The 20,612-nt window shown below is 43.4% G+C and overlaps 1 protein-coding gene across 10 annotated transcripts in view; it reads left to right on the plus strand.

The window, feature by feature from the left end:
* Positions 1 to 17,521, plus strand: part of LOC106585282 (CAP-Gly domain-containing linker protein 1) — a 49,844-nt gene extending 32,323 nt beyond the window's left edge. For 6 of the 10 annotated variants that reach the window (XM_014171341.2, XM_045706859.1, XM_014171351.2 and 3 more), the window contains 11 exons: positions 2,347 to 5,031; positions 5,857 to 5,994; positions 6,902 to 6,999; positions 7,730 to 7,850; positions 7,985 to 8,037; positions 10,948 to 11,065; positions 11,706 to 11,856; positions 11,939 to 11,991; positions 15,507 to 15,512; positions 16,155 to 16,282; positions 16,525 to 17,521. In XM_014171341.2, coding sequence (XP_014026816.1) covers positions 2,347 to 5,031; positions 5,857 to 5,994; positions 6,902 to 6,999; positions 7,730 to 7,850; positions 7,985 to 8,037; positions 10,948 to 11,065; positions 11,706 to 11,856; positions 11,939 to 11,991; positions 15,507 to 15,512; positions 16,155 to 16,282; positions 16,525 to 16,756 — 3,783 coding nt within the window. In that variant the 3' untranslated portion in view covers positions 16,757 to 17,521. Of the gene's footprint in view, positions 1 to 2,346; positions 5,032 to 5,856; positions 5,995 to 6,901; positions 7,000 to 7,729; positions 7,851 to 7,984; positions 8,038 to 8,246; positions 8,268 to 8,562; positions 8,863 to 10,947; positions 11,066 to 11,705; positions 11,857 to 11,938; positions 11,992 to 15,506; positions 15,513 to 16,154; positions 16,283 to 16,524 lie in introns of those variants that run through there. The other 4 variants (XM_014171342.2, XM_045706860.1, XM_014171348.2 and 1 more) reach the window with 4 other exon arrangements.
* The last annotated feature ends 3,091 nt before the right edge of the window (positions 17,522 to 20,612 follow it).

The following is a 20,612-nucleotide window of genomic DNA, read 5'->3' on the forward strand; positions in this document are numbered from 1 at the left end:
AAATAGTTGTACCTGCTTTTTTTGTTGTTGCAATAATCACTGATCTGGATTTCAGGTCTGTCTATAAAAATGCCCATTTTGTAACAAATTTAACCATAACCATGCATAATGCATATTCACTAATAATGTAGCAGGCATTATAGCAAATTCTAAACTGGGTGGTTCAAACCCTGAATGTTGATTGGCCGAAAGTCTTGGTATATCAGATCGTATACCATGGGTGTGACAAAACATTGCTCTAATTATGTTGGTAACCAGTTTATAATAGCAATAAGGCACATCGGGGGGGGTGTGATATATGGCCAATATACCACGGCTAAAGGCTGTTTCCTAGCACTCCGCGTTGCGTTGTGCCAAAGAACAGCCCTTAGCTGTGGTATATTGGCCATATATCACACACCCCCCGATGTGCCTTATTGCTATTATAAACTGGTTACCAACGTATATTGGCCATATACCACACCTCCTCGGGCCTTACTGCTTAATTAACACAGGTCTCATAAACATTCTCTCAAGCACAAGCCCATGTGCTAGTGAGTAGCCAGCTAGTATTTATATTTGAAGTTTAGCCAACTTGGATCTAGGTATAATTTCACAAGCTCAGAATTCAGCTAACAAGGCAAAACAGTTGAATTGTTATGAACACAACCTTCTGTCTGTCTCCAACTGTTTGAACAGCATGCTAGCCTGTCCACTTTGTTCAGATGTTGAAATCAAGTGGCCTACCTTATTTCTCAGAATGAGAAGGAGTTGCCAATTCCTTGTATAATTGTTTTATGCTTATTGCACATTATAAAACACAGACTAAACAGCTAGTATAACAATCTTGATTTGACTAAATGCTGCTAGCGATACGTGGTAACGTAATGCGCGCGCGACAAACCTGAGCATTCATTTTCCAGAATGAATGTTCATTGGTACATCCGTTTTAGTAGTGTCTGCTCTGCTCGGAATTTGAAGAGTTGAGACAAACAGTGTATGGTTCGAAAGGTTAACGTCTCTATTACAGTAAAATAATGTCTCAATGTGTTTTGGTGTTGGTGACCGGTTCTGTTGGACCAAACCTCAAATGCAAATAGTGAGTTGAAACCGTTTGTCAGAGAGGAAGAAGTGATCTGATCTCTCATATTTGTTGTTGTGAGTGGTAGGAGGAGGGGCTTGGAAGAAAGCGGCGAAGCAAGAGGTTTCACTCTCGCAAAAATATATACAAAATAAGTCCAATGCGTTTCAATGCACTTATTTTGAACCTAAGCTTGCCCTGCATTCCTGCCTTTGGGACAACGGCTCCCATTGTTAGGGCGAAAAGACTTGAGCATCTCGTCATTATATGCAGATCTCTGGTATAAATGGGAAGGTGCACAGCACAGAAGGAGCGAATGAGACAAGACCAAAAAGACAATATGAGAACAAACAGACATAAACGCTCATAAAAAACAAAAATACACAAATAAATGTGATTCTGCGATACTGGCATTTGGAATATCGCGCAAAAACATACATTCAAATGAATCTAATTAATGAAATATATCGCCCAGCCATACTTCTATTGTGTGGGTAGTTAACGTACTGTAAGAAGTACCTGAAGTCCGTTTGGGGAAGGGTTCACAGACTGTTATGCCATAATTATTTTATCACAGTGACCTCATTCTTTGATTTCACTAACATAAATATATATTTTTTTAAACTCACTAAGCCTATTCCTACGGCTATGAGATTCATGTTAGCATTTTATCTGCTCATATTATTGTTTTTGTTCACTGTGTTTATTCAAGTCCATTGCACTATGTAGAATTAACAGCCAAGGGTGATCGTCTTATATGCACCATCTTCATTTGACCATTGACAGAGTGGCTATGTTGTGGTGTGGTTTTAGGGCCTACTTAAAAAGCAGGGGCACATCTTAGAGATAAAAAAAAAAACTGATACTGACAGTCTTGATGAGTTAAAGTGTACGGCTTCTGTCTGCGCTCACCAATTATAACACCTTTTAAAAAAGGGTTATATACTTGTCAAAGTCTTCTTCTAAATGGAAAGTACACAATTACGCAGACAGTCTCATCCTCGCCTAATACACTGCACACCGATTGAAAACCTGAAGCTATCATTAGACACACTTACAAGACACACACACACACATACATAGGCATGCATAAGCACTCCATTGGCGTGCCCCTGTTTTCAATGTATTCTGTTTTCATTGTGGCGTCAGCTACTGTTTATTTTCTCCCAACTGTTTTTTATGCTTGCACCAGCTTAACCTTTCCAGTTGCATTTTATTACTTCTTGACTTATTTTGTAACTTTTCCCTTTATATGCCCCTTTTTTCTTTCAACTTCATTCCCTCAGTTTCTTTCTGCTGAGCTCGACTCCTCCATGCAGCATGTTGAGCGATTGTCCACAGACCTGGAGAAGCAAATCTCAGCACTGGAACACATGTCTAAGGAAAGTTCAGTTCTCAGAGCTCATAAGGAATGTCTTGAGAAGCAACTCTTCGAACTCCAGGCCAAGCTCTCTGCCTTGGAGGCTAGTCACAATGAGCTCTCGGTTAAGACTGAAGAACTGCTGACTCTGAGGGACACGCTTACAAAAGAGCAGGAGGAACTTTTGACCACAAATCAGCAGCTGGATGGAGAGAAGGCCTCACTATCCAGAGAGATTGAGAAGCTCAGAGTTGCTGTTGAGGAGGCACAGGCCAAAAACGAATCCCTCAGTCAATTTGAAATGGAGCATCAGTCCCAAATTGAGGAGCTACAAAAGACAAATGCAGAGAAGCAGGAGGTCCTCTTAAAGTACAAACAGGAGATCCAGCAGCAGGAAACTAAGAGGAATCAGCTAGCAGAAATCTATGAGAAGACCTGTGAGGAAAGGAATGGGCTCCAGGAGGAGCTCAAGCAAAGCAGGGAGAAGCTGATCTCTGAGATGGATAGCCTTGTGTTGGAGAGGGATGCAGCAAGAAATGCTAAGAAATCCCTTGAGTCAAAGAATACAGAGTTGCAGACAAGGTGTCAGTCGTTGAGCTTGGAAAAAGTAGATCTCTGTGTGAAAAACACTCAATTGCAAGCCCAGAAGGAGACCTTGGCCAGAGATAAAGAGGAGATGTCTGCTCAAATTAATGCTGCTATATCTGACAAAGAGGCTCTCCAAGCCATGAATACGGAGCTTCAGAATCAGCTGAATATCACCAAGAAGGATCTTGAGAAGTCTGTCCGTGACAACAGCGAGCTCCAGGCTTCCAAAATGAGCCTGGCCAAGATGCTGGACGAGTCCAAGACCAGCAGTGAGGTTACAGACTCCGAGAGGCTTCACCTCATGCAGGAGAAAGAGGACCTGCTTGCTACCCAGCGAAAGGTGTGTTCTGAGAAGGATGAACTTCTCAAGGAGATAGAAGAGTTTAAGGAGAAGCTCAGACTTTCTACACAGGAAGCGGCTACCTCTAAGGAGAAAGTCAAAGAGGTGTTGTCCTCTTTTGCCAAGGAGAAGGAAGCTCTTTGTCTCCAGAATGAAGAAACAGAGAAGGCGCTACACTCCGTACGGAAAGAGAAGCTGGCCATGGAATCAACACTGGAACAGCAGAAGATGGAGAGTGACCGTTTGGTACATGAAAAGGAAGAGCTTGAAGAAAAGCACACAAAGGAGATCTCTGAAAAGGCTACTCTAACAAAAGAGCGCGACAAGATGGCAGGTGAGATCCGCAGTATGAAAGACCAGCTGGACAGCTCCTCCAAGGCCATTGATGACCTGAAGCAAGCCAATTACAACCTTACGTCCTTGCTAGAGGAATCCAAACAGAAGATCCAAAAGGTGGAGGTTGAGGGAGCTTCCTTGAAAAAAGAAAAGGCTGATCTACAGGCACAGCTGCAGAAGCGTTGCTCTGAGAGGGAGGCCCTTGAAAAAAGCAAAACTGAACTTGCAGAAGAGCATCATAAACTAAAAGGCAACTCTGAGCAGGTGCATTTGGAACTCATCCAGCAGAGGGATACCCTAAGAAAAGAGCGGGATCTCCTGCACTCTCAGCAAGCAGAGCTTAATAAGAACCTACAGATCCTGCAGAAAGACAAAGATGATCTGCTTCTGCAGGTCCAGGAGTTCAAGGGTCAGACAGAATCACTTTCAAAGGAAAAAAGGCTTCTTGAATCGCAGCAGCAGACTGAAGCCACTGAACGAAGTAAACTGTCCTCTGCAAAGGATGACCTCTCCAGAGAGAGAGAAGACTTACAGAGTCAGATGTCCACTCTGACACAGAAAAATACTTCCCTCCTGCAGACTGAATCTATCCTGAAAGCAGAGATTGCCTCTGTTTGTGTTGAAAGAGACACAATGGCCTCTGAGAAAAATAGTTTGTGTTGTGATTTAAAGCAACTTAAGATGACTCACACTGGATTGTTAGGTGAGCAACATGGTCTGCTTGAGGAGAATGCCCAGATGCAAGCCAAAGTGCAGGACCTCACTCAGAAATCTGTCACTAGAGACAAGGCCATTGATGAATTGTCTGCCAGCCTTAAGGATATTGGAGAGGAGAGAAAAGCCTTGGCTAGGGAGGTTGAGAACTTGAAGGCACAGCTGAAGCAGAGAGACCAGGAAAAGGATGGCTTGGCTGAAGACCAAGAGTGCCTGTTTAACAAGCTGGAGGAGCTTGGCAAAGAGGGCTCCTCCCTGGCTAAGGAGAAGGTAGACCTCCTAGCTATACAGTCCAGGCTGGAGGAAAACCTTTCCTCACTCCACAGCAGCCAAAAGAGTGGTGATGAGGAGCGCTCAAGGCTCCTGGAGGAAGTGGAGAAGCTGCGAGCTGCCCAGACACAGCTTGAGGCAGATGCCCAGACCCTACGTGCTGAGAAGGCAGGGTTAGAGGGACAGCACAAAGTCTCTGTGGAGGAGGCATCTGTGTCTGCCAAGGCCCGGGAAGAAATTGGCACCAAGCTGGAAGTCCTGAAGGTCGAGAAGGATGCCTTGCTCAAGGAGAGGGACGAAGCCACCCAGCAAGTCACCCAGCTTGAAGCTCAACTCAAAAACATTCTTTCCAAGCAGCTTGAGGTACTCCACTACTAACAAATCCTGTATCGAACCCTCATGTTGAAATGGCTGTGGTCATGTTTCACCCTCACTGCATGCTAGTCTGGTCACCTTTTCTATTTATCTCACTTTTTGTTTAATCTCCTTTACTAACTGCTCTATCTTTATTCTAGTCTCCTGCAAAATGTTTATATATGAAATATATTCCTGTGGGCTTAGAACGTTGTTTGAGAAGTTAGGGTCTGTTCCTTGGTTGAGGCAGATGGTTACATCTCATCTCCCTTAGAATTTGGTTTTAAGAGTCATGTCCACAACCATGGTCTCTGTTCTCCAATTGAGATGTCAAGCAATATGTTAGGGCCAAAGTACATTACTGCAAGTATCTGTTCTCAGGTCACAGGATGTAATTACTTTCTTTTTCTCTACTCCTAATTTTTCATTTTAGCCTTTAGGTCTTTCACCAACACTGTAGTCAAAGCTAGTTGCCTGTTACCTGACTGTAGTAGTAGATGTGGGTATTGCAATGATTCCTGAGGATTACATCAATTGCATAGTAATTTCGGAAACACAATCATCGTAACCCACTAAAGCTTCAAAATCAAGTTTGGAGTGATTTGGATGACTGACATGCAATGCATGCAAATGAATTCTGCACGATATGAGAAAATGTAAATAGTGATACCTCTGAGTTGATTTGGGCTTTGTAAAATAAGTCTCCATGAAATGATGATAAATCTCAGGACATAGGGGTTTGCTGTTTACGTCAACCAACACCAATCCAAGTAAGTTGCAGGTTTTTCATCATATACGTCTGGTTGACATGCCCCCCTCTCCCTCACTACCTAGGCAGCAGAGTCCTCAGGGAAGACTGCTGAGGCCGTGGAGCGGCTGACACAAGAGAAGGGCCGTCTGGAGCAGGAGAAGAGTGAGGCCCAGTCTCTGCTGGAGGAGTTCAGGAGTGCCAAGCAGGAGATGACCAGTCAGGTGAGTCAGGGATAAGGAGTATGCAATGCCTCAGATGGGGTGTAATGTAGTGGTTGAACAGCATGTATTTTCAGTAAGGTATGGAGAATGTTGAGAAGGTTGAAATTTTGTGGGTATGGAATGATTTGTCACTGTCATAAATGGTCCTCACTAAGGACTCTGGAAGGTGCTCCTTAGGGTTAACATGGAATCAAATAAACAAAATGAACTGAATAATCCTCTTTGAACAACTGAACCAATTTGACATTTCTGGGTGTTGTGTGTTAACTTACCAGAAGTTTGGTGTGTGGGGTGTCATGGTTGCAAACCACTTTCACAAGTTAGTCTTCACAACATAATACAGTGTTACACATAAACAGAAATTCAGCCACAGATGCTGACATGTTCACACTTACCAAGATCACATGACCATTCCTGTGTGTGTCTGACACGGAGGGAGAGAAAGTAGCCAAACCGACTTCCGCAAGTTAGACAAACTTGTTGCTGCGATATCTATCATCTCATCTGGTATTGTCAGTCTTGACTGCATCAGTCTAGTCAGCTGTTACTGTCATAAATGATCCTCTGGATAAGAGCGTCTGCTAAATGTTAAATGTCCTCACTAAGGACTCAATTAGCTTGCAAGGCTAATTGAGGCTACTTTGCTGCGCTCCCCATCCTTGTCTACAACAATATTCATATTAAACAACAGCCTACCTGTTGGTTGATCATTGTAGCCTATTCCTTCTCATTTAACCAACTTAATTCTGTAATTATAATTCCAGTTTGCATTAATTAGAAATCTCCCACTTCAATTGCTACACAGGAGCCTTTGACTGTAGTGCTTCTTTGATTGACCAACAATAACAAGCTTCAATGTATTCTATTCATTAGAAGTGATTTATGTTTTGTGTGTGTTATTTCCCAGCTGGATGCATTGAAGCAACAGAATTCTAAATACCAAGAGGAGCTCAACCTCCAGCTCTGCTCAGAGAACCAGAAAATCAGCAGCCTGTGCCAGGAGATGTGAGTATATTGGGGGGGGGGGGTAGGTATAGTCCTATCGCAGTAACTGACCCTGGACGCAGGGACCACCTCAATGCAGGCAATCCCAAGGGCCCTTGAATTTTATATATTATTTTTTTTATTCAACTCTTTCAAAATAAGATCATTCTTAAACCTGAGTCTTCATTTATTTCATTTTTTTTATAGATTTACTTAGAAGTAATGCAAACTTGCTTTCTTTGCTCCATGCTTGTAGTCCTCCTTGCTTTGAAGTCTTCAGACTTTTAAGAGTCAGACATTCTGTCTTCATACTCAACCTGAAGGCCCAAATATCTGAGAGAATTGTTTCTACTGAACTATGGCACAGTGCCATGTTCATAAAAATGTGTCACTTAATCACTATTCACTACTGTGTACATATCTTATGGTGCAGTTGACATCAACATTCATACCTTGAATTAATTCTCTACTTAAACCCTTGGCCATGAATAATGATGCGACATTAAAGTTACAATTGTTTTGCTGTTTAAGATGTTGAACAAGCGAAAGTGCCTGTGTCCTGCCAGGTGATAGGTAGACAGTGAGGTGAATGATATCTGGCATGCAAATCCTTGCAGCTAGCAGATGTATAAAGTGATTTCCTCATACCTTTCCTTGTACCTATTTCCCTCTCTCAGCCCCTTACCAGTTGTCTGTATATTCTTGTACTCATGTAGCTATGTGTTTTATAATATTGTCTGTGTGTGTTTAGTGAGGAGCTGAAGCAAGTTGCCTCTGTGAAGTCCCAGTCCCTGGTGGCCTTACAGGAGGAGAACAACAAGCTGACTAAGGAGGTTGGCAGCAGCAAGAAGGAGACCAGTGGCCAGCAGAAGGTACCACCACTGGACTACTGATCTGTTCCCTCAAACTGCCACTACTATTTTAAGAATGTAACCCATAGCCTACATTGAATCACTACACCTGTCCAACCAAGCAATTTAATCCCATAATGTTTATTTTCTTTAAGCTGGAAACTCAGCAGTCCAAGCTCAATAAACAGTTGCAAGATATGAAGCAGAGGTGAGAAACTGTTTCATTTCTATCCAAATCAAGTCTGCAAAAAAGAATCATTTGACATTTCTAGTCAGATGGCATTGGAGACTCCCAACGGTTCTGCAATTAAGCATGGATGCTTGCATCAATTTACCCTTCGCCAACGTGGCATATCTTTCTTGTGCTCTGTCCCACTTGCTCTGTTTGATTACATCCTCTTCTTTTGCCTTTCAAAGCTTGCCCAATAACACCTTCAGGTACTTCCATGCCTTTTTTAATTGTTACCTAACATGTCATACTGTTACCCTAGGAAGGTAAGAGGAGCTCAATGCTTTTCAATGAGTAATCCCTCTTAATTCACTTGCTTTTTGTCATCTCATATTTATTTGTCCTCGTTTGTAATCAAACTGTAGACTCGGAAGTTCACGTGCCGTAGATTGTAAAATGGAAATGCAAATATTTCTTTGTCCTTGTTTGTAATCAAACTGTAGACTTTGTTTTTAAACAGAGATCCGTCACGTCTGTCCAATACCATGCCTGCTTTATCCACAGGAGGCTGCTGAGGGGAGAACGGCTCATAATAATGGCCGGAACAGAGCAAACGGAGCACTTTCACATTTATCTGATTATTATAGGCCCACCGTCTCCTTTCTTTGTTCTCTGTCTTGAGGTTATGCCTTTGTTTCCCTTTCAGCTAACTTCATATTTTCATTCCATGCTTCTGAATTAGATTTACAAGCACACTTCTATGTACAATTGAAGTCGGAAATGTACATACTTAGGTTGGAGTAATTTAAATTCGTTTTTCTACCACTCCACAAATTTCTTGTTAATAAACTATAGTTTTGACAAGTCAGTTAGGACATCTACTTTGTGCATGACACAAGTAATTTTTCCAACAATTGTTTACAGACAGATTATTTCACTGATAATTCACTGTATCACAATTCCAGTGGGTCAGAAGTTGACTGTGCCTTAAAACAGCTTGGGAAATTCCAGAAAATTATGTCATGGCTTTAGAAGCTTCTGATAGGCTAATTGACATAATTTGAGTCAACTGGAGGTGTACCTGTGGATGTATTTCAAGGCCTACCTTCAAACTCAGTGCCTCTTTGCTTGACATCATGGGAAAATCAAATGAAATCAACCAAGACCTCAGAAAATAAATTATAGACCTCCACACAAGCAATTTCCAAACGCCTGAAGGTACCATGTTCACCTGTACAAACAGTAGTACGCAAGTATAAACACCATGGGACCACGCAGCCATCATCCCGCTCAGGAAGGAGACGTGTTCTGTCTCCTAGTGATGAACATACTTTGGTGCGAGAAGTGCAAATCCATCCCAGAACAACAGCAAAGGACCTTGTGAAGATGCTGGAGGAAACGGGTACAAAAGTATCTATATCCACAGTAAAACGAGTCCTATATCTACATAACCTGAAAGGCCGCTCAGCAAGGAAGAAGCCACTGCTCCAAAACCACCATAAAAAAGCCAGACTATGGTTTGCAACTGCACATGGGGACAAAGATTGTACCTTTTGGAGAAATGTCTCTGGTCTGATGAGACAAAAATAGAACTGTTTGGCCATAATGACCATCGTTATGTTAGGGGGAAAAAGGGAGAGGCTTGCAAGCCGAAAAACACCATCCCAACCTTGAAGCATGGGGGTGGCAGCATCATGTTGTGGGGGTGCTTTGCTGCAGGAGGGACTGGTGCACGTCTTAAAATAGATGGCATGAGGATGGAAAATTATGTGGATATATTGAAGAAACATCTCAAGACATCAGTTAGGAAGTTAAAGCTTGGTTGGAAATGGGTCTTACTAATGGACAATGACCCCAAGCATACTTCCAAAGTTGTGGCAAAATGGCTTAAGGACAACAAAGTCAAGGTATTGGAGTGGCCATCACAAAGCCCTGACCTCAATCCCATAGAAAATTTGTGGGCAGAACTGAAAAGTGTGTGAGAGCAAGGAGGCCTACAAACCTGACTCAGTTACACCAGCTCTGTCAGGAGGAATGGGCCAAAATTCACCCAACTTATTGTGGGAAGCTTGTGGAAGGCTACCCAAAACATTTGACCCAAGTTACATTATTTAAAGGCAATGCTACCAAATAGTAATTGAGTGTATGTAAACTTCTGACCCACTGGGAATGTGATGAAAGAAATAAAAGCTGAAATTAATAATTCTCTCTACTATTATTCTGACATTTGACATTCTTAAAATATGTGGTGATGATAACTGACCCAAGACAGGGAATTTTTACTAGGATTAAATGTCAGGAATTGTGAAAAACTGAGTTTAAATGTATTTGGCTTAGGTGTATGTAAACTTCCGACTTCAACTGTAAATAAAGTAGTCAAAAGTTGAGTATTTGGTCCCATATTCCTAGTATGCAATGACTACATCAAGCTTGTGACTCTACAAACTTGCTGAATGCATTTGCAGTTAGTTTTGGTTGTGTTTCAGATTATTATAAAAATGAATGGTAAATAATGTATGGTGTCATTTTGGAGTCACATTTATTGTAAATAAAAATAGATTGTTTCTAAACAAGTCTACATTTAATGTGGATGCTACCATGATTAGGGATAATCCTGAATGAATAGTGAATAATGATAAGTGCGAGTTTGTGTGTCAAAGATCATACCCCCAAGACATGCTAACCTCCCCTGTTATTGTTAATAGTGAAAGGTTTATCAAGGGTGTCAACAATTTCAGACCACACTGTATATACTGTATATAGATCGATCTTTACCAAACTTAAACTACCGGCCACAGTTCATTGCAGGTAAAAGTCACATTATATTGGCTGCTGGTGGTATTCCAATATACATTAGATTTAACACAGATTATGCATGGTCAATGCTCCACTAGTCCTTGTTGGAGTGGTTAAACTCTATTCATAATAATTGTGTGTTGTCCTTGACAGAGAGACCGCCTTGAAGAAACAGTTAGATGAGGAGAAAGCCTCCCTCCAGAAGTCCATCCATAAAAGCAGTGCCTTGATCTCCGAGAAGGATCAGGAGCTGGAGACCCTAAAGAGTGAGGTAAGAATTGGAGCTCTTCCCTATTTCTAGACATTTTAATTCCCTAACCTCATGGCAGGCTTCCTGGCACTATTTCTAGGCCAAAAAGCATTGGGGTAGTCTTATTAGGTCTGGAGTTGTAATGAGTTCTCTTTTCAGGAGAATGTTTTTTTTTCAGCATGTGTATACTATATTCATTGTATACTACCGTTCAAAAGTTTGGGGTCACTTAGAAGTGTCCTTGTTTTTGAAAGAAAAGCACATTTTTTGTCCATTTTAAAATAACATCAAATTGATCAGAAATACAGTGTAGACATTGTTAATGTTGTAAATGACTATTGTAGCTGGAAACAGCAGATTTTTTTTTAATGGAATATCTATATAGGCGTAGAGGCCCATTATCAGCAACCATCACTACTGTGTTCCAATGGCACGTTGTGTTAGCTAATCCAAGTGTATCATTTTAAAAGGCTAATTGATCATTAGAAAACCCTTTTGCAATTATGCTAGCACAGCTGAAAACTGTTGTCCTGATCAAAGCAGCAATAAACTGGCCATCTTTAGACCAGTTGTGAATCTGGAGCATCAACATTTGTGGGTTCGGTTACAGGCTCAAAATGGCCAGTATATGACATAGTATTGTATTTTTCCCTCTGAGCAGTTTTCAGTGCTGCGAGGGGAGAGCGCCACAGCAAAGACACTGAAGTCTACTGTCCAGTCTCTGGAGAAAGACAAGTCGCGGCTGCAGGAGCGCGTTCAGAGCCTGGAGAAGAGCCTTGCAGGAGAACAGGATACTCTTACCAGCGCCTCCGGTATGACTGGGCAGTCAAAACTTAACTCTACAGATTGAGCTCCACTGTCACTGAATGCTTAATATACATGTTTTCCCTTCAGGTGATGCAGCTCTGCACCAATTAAAGGACGACAAGGAGGCTTCAGAGAGCCAGGTATGCATGACTTATTATGGCCCAATTTAGCAAAAATTGGTATATAAAACACAACTTGGGTATGCCATTCAGTTGGTTTTGTACCAATATGTATATTTTTGGACGATTTGTGCATTCACTTAATGTTTCCATACTATTGCCATATGACATGCACTGGATGTTTTGCGTACTATGATCATGTCAACTTTCATATTGGCAGTGTTATGGTAATTACATCTAAAGCAATTACGTTTTGCTCATGAAATGGCAATGAGGTCTCTGCTAAAACTCTGCTGAAACTGATGTCCATGGCTGGCAATATAGGCTTAATTTAAATTTGCTGTAGAACCTCTGACGATTGATTTGTTATGTGAAATGAAACCTTATTTTTGGGCCTCACAAACCTCTGAACAGTTTAACACAAAACGATCATGTGCACTAAACTAAAGGAGCCCAGTCTAGGAGTTTAATGATGAAGCAGAGTATACATGTGGTATTTACTCAAACGCATTAAATATCCCTGCAAATGAAAACGGTCTGATCACCACAAAAGCCAACCGAACTGCGAAATAAGTTCTGGTTTTATACTAACAATTGGTTGCCATGGTGAATAATCCAATAATAATTGATAGGACACATGAAAGGAAACCTCAGTTTACCGGAGTCTCTAAATTGAAATACTGGCAGATCAATAAATGTCTTTGTAGATCTAATAACATTTTGAGGATTCTAAATTCAAATCTAATGGGCTTTTATACAGCCGTCCCATCTTCCTTTCTATGAAGGCAGGTCTGCGTTGTCTAACATGGTGGGAAGCTCCACCAATCGGGCTACAGGACGCAGGTAGATTCGATCCTTGACCAGATCCTTGCATCTGGTATCGTCTTCACTATCCGTCCGATGGGCCACAAAGCTCGTGGTAGCTGAGGACCCACTATCATGGCCACTTGTCCAACCTTCAAGTCTGGAGTGTCAATCCGTCACTTCTGCCTCTGCTGAAGACTTGGCAAATAGTTCCGCATTAATTGGGTCCAGAAGTGGCCCACCAGGACCTAACTATGCTTCCAACGCCGTCATCCAAGAAGGTCTCTGTCTGCATATACGGCATGTGGGAGCGAAGCATCATGCCGTTCCATCGTGCAGATTAGGTTTAACTGGATCAAGTCTGCTACGTCTGCTGAAACAGCCAAGGGTCTTGGAGATCAGAATGCATTCCACCTCCGTAAGGATCGTCAGGAGGACGTCTTCATGTTGTGACTTGTCTTCAACTGCTACACGAAGAGCATACTTCACATGCCTTATTTCCCTCTCCCAGGCGCCTCTGAAATGCGGTACATTCGGGGGGTTGAACCGAAAGGTGACCTTCTGTTCAGCCAACTGTTCCTGGAGTGCAGGCCCGAGGGCCATGAAGGACTCTTGCAGCTCTCTGTCCGCCCCTCAGAAATTGGTCCCATTGTCCGACAGGATCTCAAAGGGTTATTCTCGTCGGGAAATGAAGCGGCGGAGAGCCATCGGGAAGGTATCTGTGTCCATTCTGGTCAGAACATTGAGGTCGGTGCATTGAGTGGTGAGACGGGTTAGCTCAGCCAGAGTTTTCCCCCTCGTAATGTCGTCTGCTGGGTTGTTAGGGAGTGGAGATATGTTGACACCGCTATCAGTGAGATCTTGTATCTCAGCGATTCTGGTGCCGACAAACACTTTGTAATGACACGATTCCGATTTGAAGCCAGTTCAAGAGGGTTGTTGAATCTGACCACAGGGTGGTCCTGCGGACCTAAAAAGTAACCTCAGTTTTGCAGAAGACGGGCTAGTGTTGGGCTCCAGTCGGCAGCACTGAGCTCCAGGCGGGGCATTGAGACTTGGCGCTTGGGTGCCACTCGAGATCTTGCCACGAGGAATGAGACCTGTACTTGTCGTTGGTCATCCTCAGTGCGAAAGGAGGAGGCTACAACTAGGTCCATTAGGTTTGGGCCTGGAGTCACAGGTGCTAGAGGCACCGCAGGTGTTGGCTGCTGGCATGGATTGAGCCTGTGTGGTGGTGCCGTCCCAAGACCGTTTGGAGGATAAGAACAGACGTGGTGCTGGCATGCCCAGCAGTTGATGCCGAGAGCTGGCTAATTAGACAATGGAGGTGGATCAATCCAACGGTGTGGGCCTAGCAGCAAGGATGAGGCATCGCTCTGGTTGACTTGACCATGGTTGTGGACACCTGGACCTGAGGTACGTCCTTGGTTGGTGTCATGACATGGGATTATGCTGGAGGTTGCTCTGGTATGAGCGGGTGGCTGGTCTGGGGCCATCCGGAGTGCCCTTCACATGATTTTTTTAGGAGCTGAAGAAGCCGCGCCGCCTTCTTCAGCTTGTTCTGGGCCTGGCGAAGGCGTTGCTGCTCCCTCCATTGTCTTTCTCTACTCTTCAGCTGCATCTCCTGGTATCTTCTCTCCATGGTGAGTTTGAGTCTCTCCATCTCTTTTTCGGAATTAAATCGCGCTGCCTCTCTCTCTTAAGCTAACTGGTGTCCCAGTTCTTCAAGTGCTATCTTCTTAAGATGAACTTGAATATATGAGTGATCACTGTTGTCGCCATTACTGCTTTGTTGACTGGGGGCTGGCGACCCCCTTCCTTGGAGGGGATTGTAATGCCGTACCTTGTTGTGGCTGCACTGGGCTCAACAGTTCGCTTTGTTGAGGTTGGTGATGATCGTCTTCATCAGAATCCTCCTTAAGGTCTTCTTCTTTGAGGGTGTGGCTTGCCTGAAGCTGACCTGTGGGGGAGGGCTCACCAGTTAGAATACCCTCACCTCGGTGGGCATGCCCACTTGGAGTGGTTGTTCGAGTGCGTGGGTGGTTGACTATGTAGTCATCCAGTCGTTTAGGCTGCTGTATCTGCCGTCGTGGACGTTCATCTCCTCGGGGCTGGGTCCCTTGGGAGATCTGGTTGTCCTCAGTCTCGATGTACATCATCCATCTCGAAGGACCATGAAACAGAGTCTGGTACTCTCTGTGTGGATAGGCCACTGGGAGTAAACAAATACCTGACTGCACTCTGGTCAAAGAGTGATCACAGAAGAAGCCAGTCTAGGAGTTTAAAGATGAAACAGAGTGTGGTATTTGGTCAAAAATGCACAAATATCCCTGCAAATAAAAAAGGGTTTGATCTCCACAAAAGCCAACTGGACTGAGAAATAAGTTATACTAACAATTGGTTGCCATGGTGAATAATCAAATGATAATTGATAGGACACATGAAAGTTAACATCAAAACGTTGACTGGAGTCTCTAAATGAATATACTGGCAGATCAATAAACATTTTTTATAATCTAACAGGCTTTTATACATAGATCATCATCCCTTTACTTACTATGATGTAGTCTAGCTGTACTGCTTGCCTACTATTTTCTCTGTCAGTGATGACTTGAGTCTGTTGTCTGGCTTTAGGTGGGTCCTAATTTTGATCTGTTTTGTCTCCTCCCTCTCCTCTTTCTCATTTACCTCCTCCTCTGTCACTGATGTTGGCAATGCTACCCGAAAATCAGGCAGCGGTTTGTTACTCTTTTTCATCAGCTCCACTCATGCATGTCTATTTGTCTTTAGATTTCCCCATGGTTCTCGTTCCATCTGTGCTGTTGTGTGTGCTGGAAAATAATTCCTAAAAGTTCCTGTTGGTTTACATTTCTGGTCGTCTCCCAAGGAGGAATTAGGCCTTATCTCTGACATAATTTACCATACGGATATATTTACAATTAGCTTTAAAAAAAAAAATTACACCATATCCTATTCATAAAGGAAATGTACCAGAGTTATGATTTCCAGCAAATTGGCATGCCTGGATGCCACAATTTCTCATTGGTGGACGATCCAGAGTTTTTCTGTTCAGTGTTGCCCTCTTTACTATTGCTCAATCAAGGATGTGGGGTTTGTTTTCATAACTTAGAAACTGGACAAGCACATTAGTGAAGGTGATGGTTCACTGTTATTCTTGTAGCGGGGTGGGGGTAAGGGGTGAATTTATTAACAGCTTGTGTGATATTAGCACTCAATGGGATGTGGATGCTGTTAGATGACCTGTTTGTTCCATTTTCCAAAGTTCTAAATTGACTACATTTATGTTTAACTGAAGTTTGTGCCGTATGAGCATAAAGAACTGTGTTACTGTCCGTGATTTCCCTTCTTGTCTGCGGCAGATCGAGTTCCTGAACTCGGTTATCGTGGACCTGCAGAAGAAGAATGAAGACCTTAAGGGCAAGCTGGAGAAGATGGCAGAGGCTTCCCTTAATGGGAATAATGCAAGAGAGCTTGATAACTATGACGGGTCAGCCTTCTCCCATGCTTTTAAACACTAACCCTGAGTCAGACAAGTTCAAGCCCACACTAACCTCATACTTTTTCACTTTCTGTTAATTTTATGAAGTTAGTTCAGAGCATAAAGCAGTATTTATATTTTAACAATTCATCATAGTCCTAGTTTGCCCCCCCATACAGTACTTGCCCATTTGTCTAGTCTTCTGTACATACTCACGCCCTGACCCTGTATGTCTCCCACCCTCTCTTCAGCGGTTTTAATGAAGGTCCCTCCAAAAAGAAGGTTCCACCAAGGCTCTTCTGTGACATCTGTGACTGCTTCGACCTCCATGATACAGAAGACTGTCCCACTCAGATGCAGATGCCGGACTCCCCACCCCACACCACCTACCACGGCAGTAAGGATGAGGAGAGAGCTTATTGTGACATCTGTGAGGCCTTTGGACACTGGACTGACTCCTGTAACGACGACCAGACCTTCTAATCTAAAGCCTTCTAGAACCATCTTTGGCACAATCTCAACTTTTGCGGTGCGCAAGTGCACATGGAGTTTTCTACTGTATGGGTGTGTGCATGTGTTTGTTTGTGCAGAAAGTCTTTCTTGCACAAGCCCCTAAGCGCTCTAATGGGAGGATGTTGTCTCAAAACAATCAACTTAATTATCCGCACCCACACGTCATTGACTAGCGAAAGGGGCAGAAATGCCGACGTATTGTGATATAAGGTTTTCATTGGGAATTGTAGAGGACTTTTGTTAAAAAAAATCCGCTGTTTTTGTTGCGACCCTCTTCAGTGTGTGCAAAAGATGAGGCTATACTTTATTTTTTTACACTTGGACATACTTTGTACTTAAAAAAAAAAGTTGCCTTGTCAATCTGTCTGTGATAATTGTGTGGTGGACAGGCATGGAGAGGGGCGTGGCTGGCGCCTGTTGCCTGGCAGGGTTGGAGAAGTGAAACAACACCATTTTGATTTTTTGTTTAAAAAAAAAAAAAACTACCTCGGCCGTGTGGGATGGTGGTCAAGGTTGAAGCCGCTAAACAAACCTAAAGCACTGCACACACTTTATTCCTCTCCTCTGTTTAAAATCCTTGGTTCCTTTTTAAATGGCCTTTACAAGAACAATGCATAATTAAATTATAATTTAAGGATAAAATATTGTATACAGATGGTATGATGCTCATGAATTTCTGTACCTAACTTTTTGATTGTTGAATATCTGTACAAAAATAAATGACATTTATGGATACATTTTAAGTTTGTTTCATAACAGTTGCAGGAGCTCATGTGAATTTACCCTTCAAACAAATGTCATATTACAGTATTTTTTAAAAGTTCTCTCACCAAATATTTTCTGTACACAATTACTTCCTGAGTACTCTATGCTAAGCAATACAGTTTCTTTGAAAAGAAAGTGATTGTAAGCCTTGGAAATGACCACTTGTACTGTAAGCACTTCATGGTTTCAGCTAGAGTTATGACATCACGTTTAAATATACATTACACAGATTACAGCTATGGTGCCGTTTTAATCACTGTTCCCTTTAAAAACTATTAAGTAATACGTTTTTTGCCTCTGCCGTGTCTAATTTTACACCACAGCTCTCGACATCCCCCCCTTAGAACACAATAGACCTGTTTGTTTCACATCATTACCTCTAAATCAATTTACCTGTTTTTAAAATGTACCATCAATACCTCTGTACTCTTAAATGGTTCTTTAACCATCTGTGCTGATCTGATGCGTGCGTCAGTGTGACGCACATGCCCACAAAGACATCAATGAGGAACAAATCAGCGCTGGACGTTGCCACTCCCAGGCTCAGGAGTCTGACGTGACATCAGGTAGCCCCCACCGCCAGCGTAGGGAGGATCTGGCTTGTTAGGGTACATCTCCACTGGTATGAAGTACATCCATTGGATGTGCCAGATTGGATAGGCTCTTGGAATAATATCACCAGCGAACAATTGATCAGAGGGCTTGTGGTACTTAACGTTCCAGCAGATTGCTGGTGTGAACAAAAACATCATCGTCCCCTTAGAACACATGGGCCCGCAGGCACTCCAGGCTGAACCAGTTCAGGAAATAAACCTCCTTCAGGGTCAGGTTGAAAAAACCTGTCCTCAAAATCCCACTGCAGGATGTCCCCAAACTGCCTGTTCTAATACGCCAGTAGCTGCTGCAGCGGGAATCCCTGTATTCTGTCTGATGACTTGCCTACTAAGAACAACAGTTTCCCACTTTTACCCTGAAAGTACACCCTCTTCCCACAAGTGCTCCATAGTGCAATCCTGCCATCCACCTGGATGGCTGTGGACTTATTGGCCAGCAGGAGAAAGAGGTTATTCTCACAGGGTTTCGGAGACAGCAGGCGGGGGAATGTCCTGCAGTGTTTGTACATGAGGAAGTTACGGTGCGGAGGTGGGATAGAGGACAGAATGTTCTGCATGCTGTCATTCAGGGAGCACTTGAAAACATCCACAGTGGGCTGTGACTGGTGGTGTGGCAGAGGTGTTCCAGTGCCAGTCTGTGTGATTCATACGCCACAGTCAGCACTATCTGGAGGTGGGACATTGAGGTCCATCATCATAAAGAGGAAGCCCATCAACAACGCAGTCACAATGACAATGGACCATCTATTGCAGCTTTGGTTTCTGAAGAGGATCCTGGTGGTTCTGAAAAATCATTAGCACACCAATTTTTAGCAACAAGGCGACAGAATTGTCACTGGTATATGAAGTAGGCCTACAATAGGCTACAAGCGGCACAATTTATTTTGTCTCACTACCAAAAGTATGCAGGTCACACAATTGTTCCTCTGGGGTAGCCTGGTCCCAGATCTATTCATGCTATCATGTCAACGTCTTGCCATACCAAACATGTTTGTGCCATCCATGTCACTCCTTGTTATACCAAACAGACTGGTGGTCCCCAGGCTACCTCTGGGGCTCGCCATTACAGAATAATACACCTTTTTGGGACAATGTAGGCCCTAGGCCAGTGGCTTTCAAACCCTCCCCCCCTCAGGAATCCCCAGACATTTCACAGTTTTGTTGTAGCCCTGAACTAGCTCACCTGATTCACATACTCAAGGGCTTGATGATTAATTGAACAGTTGAATCAGGTGTGCTAGCTGTGGAATAGTTCAAATGCATGGAACGGCTGGGGGTCTTGAGGAGAGGTTTGTAAACCCCTTCCCTATTCTTAACAAGTAGGTGTCTAACCTGGCCGTAACTACATACAAGGACACTGAGGTCTGAACCTTAGTAATTGTTTCTCATCTGATTTTAAAAATACACTGCTCAAAAAAATAAAGGGAACACTAAAATAACACATCCTAGATCTGAATGAATGAAATAATCTAATTAAATACTTTTTTCTTTACATAGTTGAATGTGCTGAAAACATAATCACACAAAAATAAATCAATGGAAATCCAATTTATCAACCCATGGAGGTCTGGATTTGGAGTCACACTCAAAATTAAAGTGGAAAACCACACTACAGGCTGATCCAACTTTGATGTAATGTCCTTAAAACAAGTCAAAATGAGGCTCAGTAGTTTGTGTGGTCTCCACGTGCCTGTATGACCTCCCTACAACGCCTGGGCATGCTCCTGATGAGGTGGCGGATGGTCTCCTGAGGGATCTCCTCCCAGACCTGGAGTAAAGCATCCGCCAACTCCTGGACAGTCTGTGGTGCAACGTGGCGTTGGTGGATGGAGCGAGACATGATGTCCCAGATGTGCTCAATTGGATTCAGGTCTGGGGAACGGGCGGGCCAGTCCATAGCATCAATGCCTTCCTCTTGCAGGAACTGCTGACACACTCCAGCCACATGAGGTCTAGCATTGTCTTGCATTAGGAGGAACCCAGGGCCAACCGCACCAGCATATGGTCTCACAAGGGGTCTGAGGATCTCATCTCGGTACCTAATGGCAGTCAGGCTACCTCTGGCGAGCACATGGAGGGCTGTGCGACCCCCCAAAGAAATGCCACCCCACACCATAACTGACCCACCGCAAAACCGGTCATGCTGGAGGATGTTGCAGGCAGCAGAACGTTCTCCACGGCGTCTCCAGACTCTGTCACGTCTGTCACATGTGCTCAGTGTGAACCTGCTTTCATCTGTGAAGAGCACAGGGCGCCAGTGGCGAATTTGCCAATCTTGGTGTTCTCTGGCAAATGCCAAACGTCCAGCACGGTGTTGGGCTGTAAGCACAACCCCCACCTGTGGACGTCGGGCCCTCATACCACCCTCATGGAGTCTGTTTCTGACCGTTTGAGCAGACACATGCACATTTGTGGCCTGCTGGAGGTCATTTTGCAGGGCTCTGGCA

Source organism: Salmo salar, chromosome ssa24 (assembly GCF_905237065.1).
Source record: "Salmo salar chromosome ssa24, Ssal_v3.1, whole genome shotgun sequence".
In the NCBI taxonomy this organism is placed as follows: Eukaryota; Metazoa; Chordata; class Actinopteri; order Salmoniformes; family Salmonidae; genus Salmo; species Salmo salar.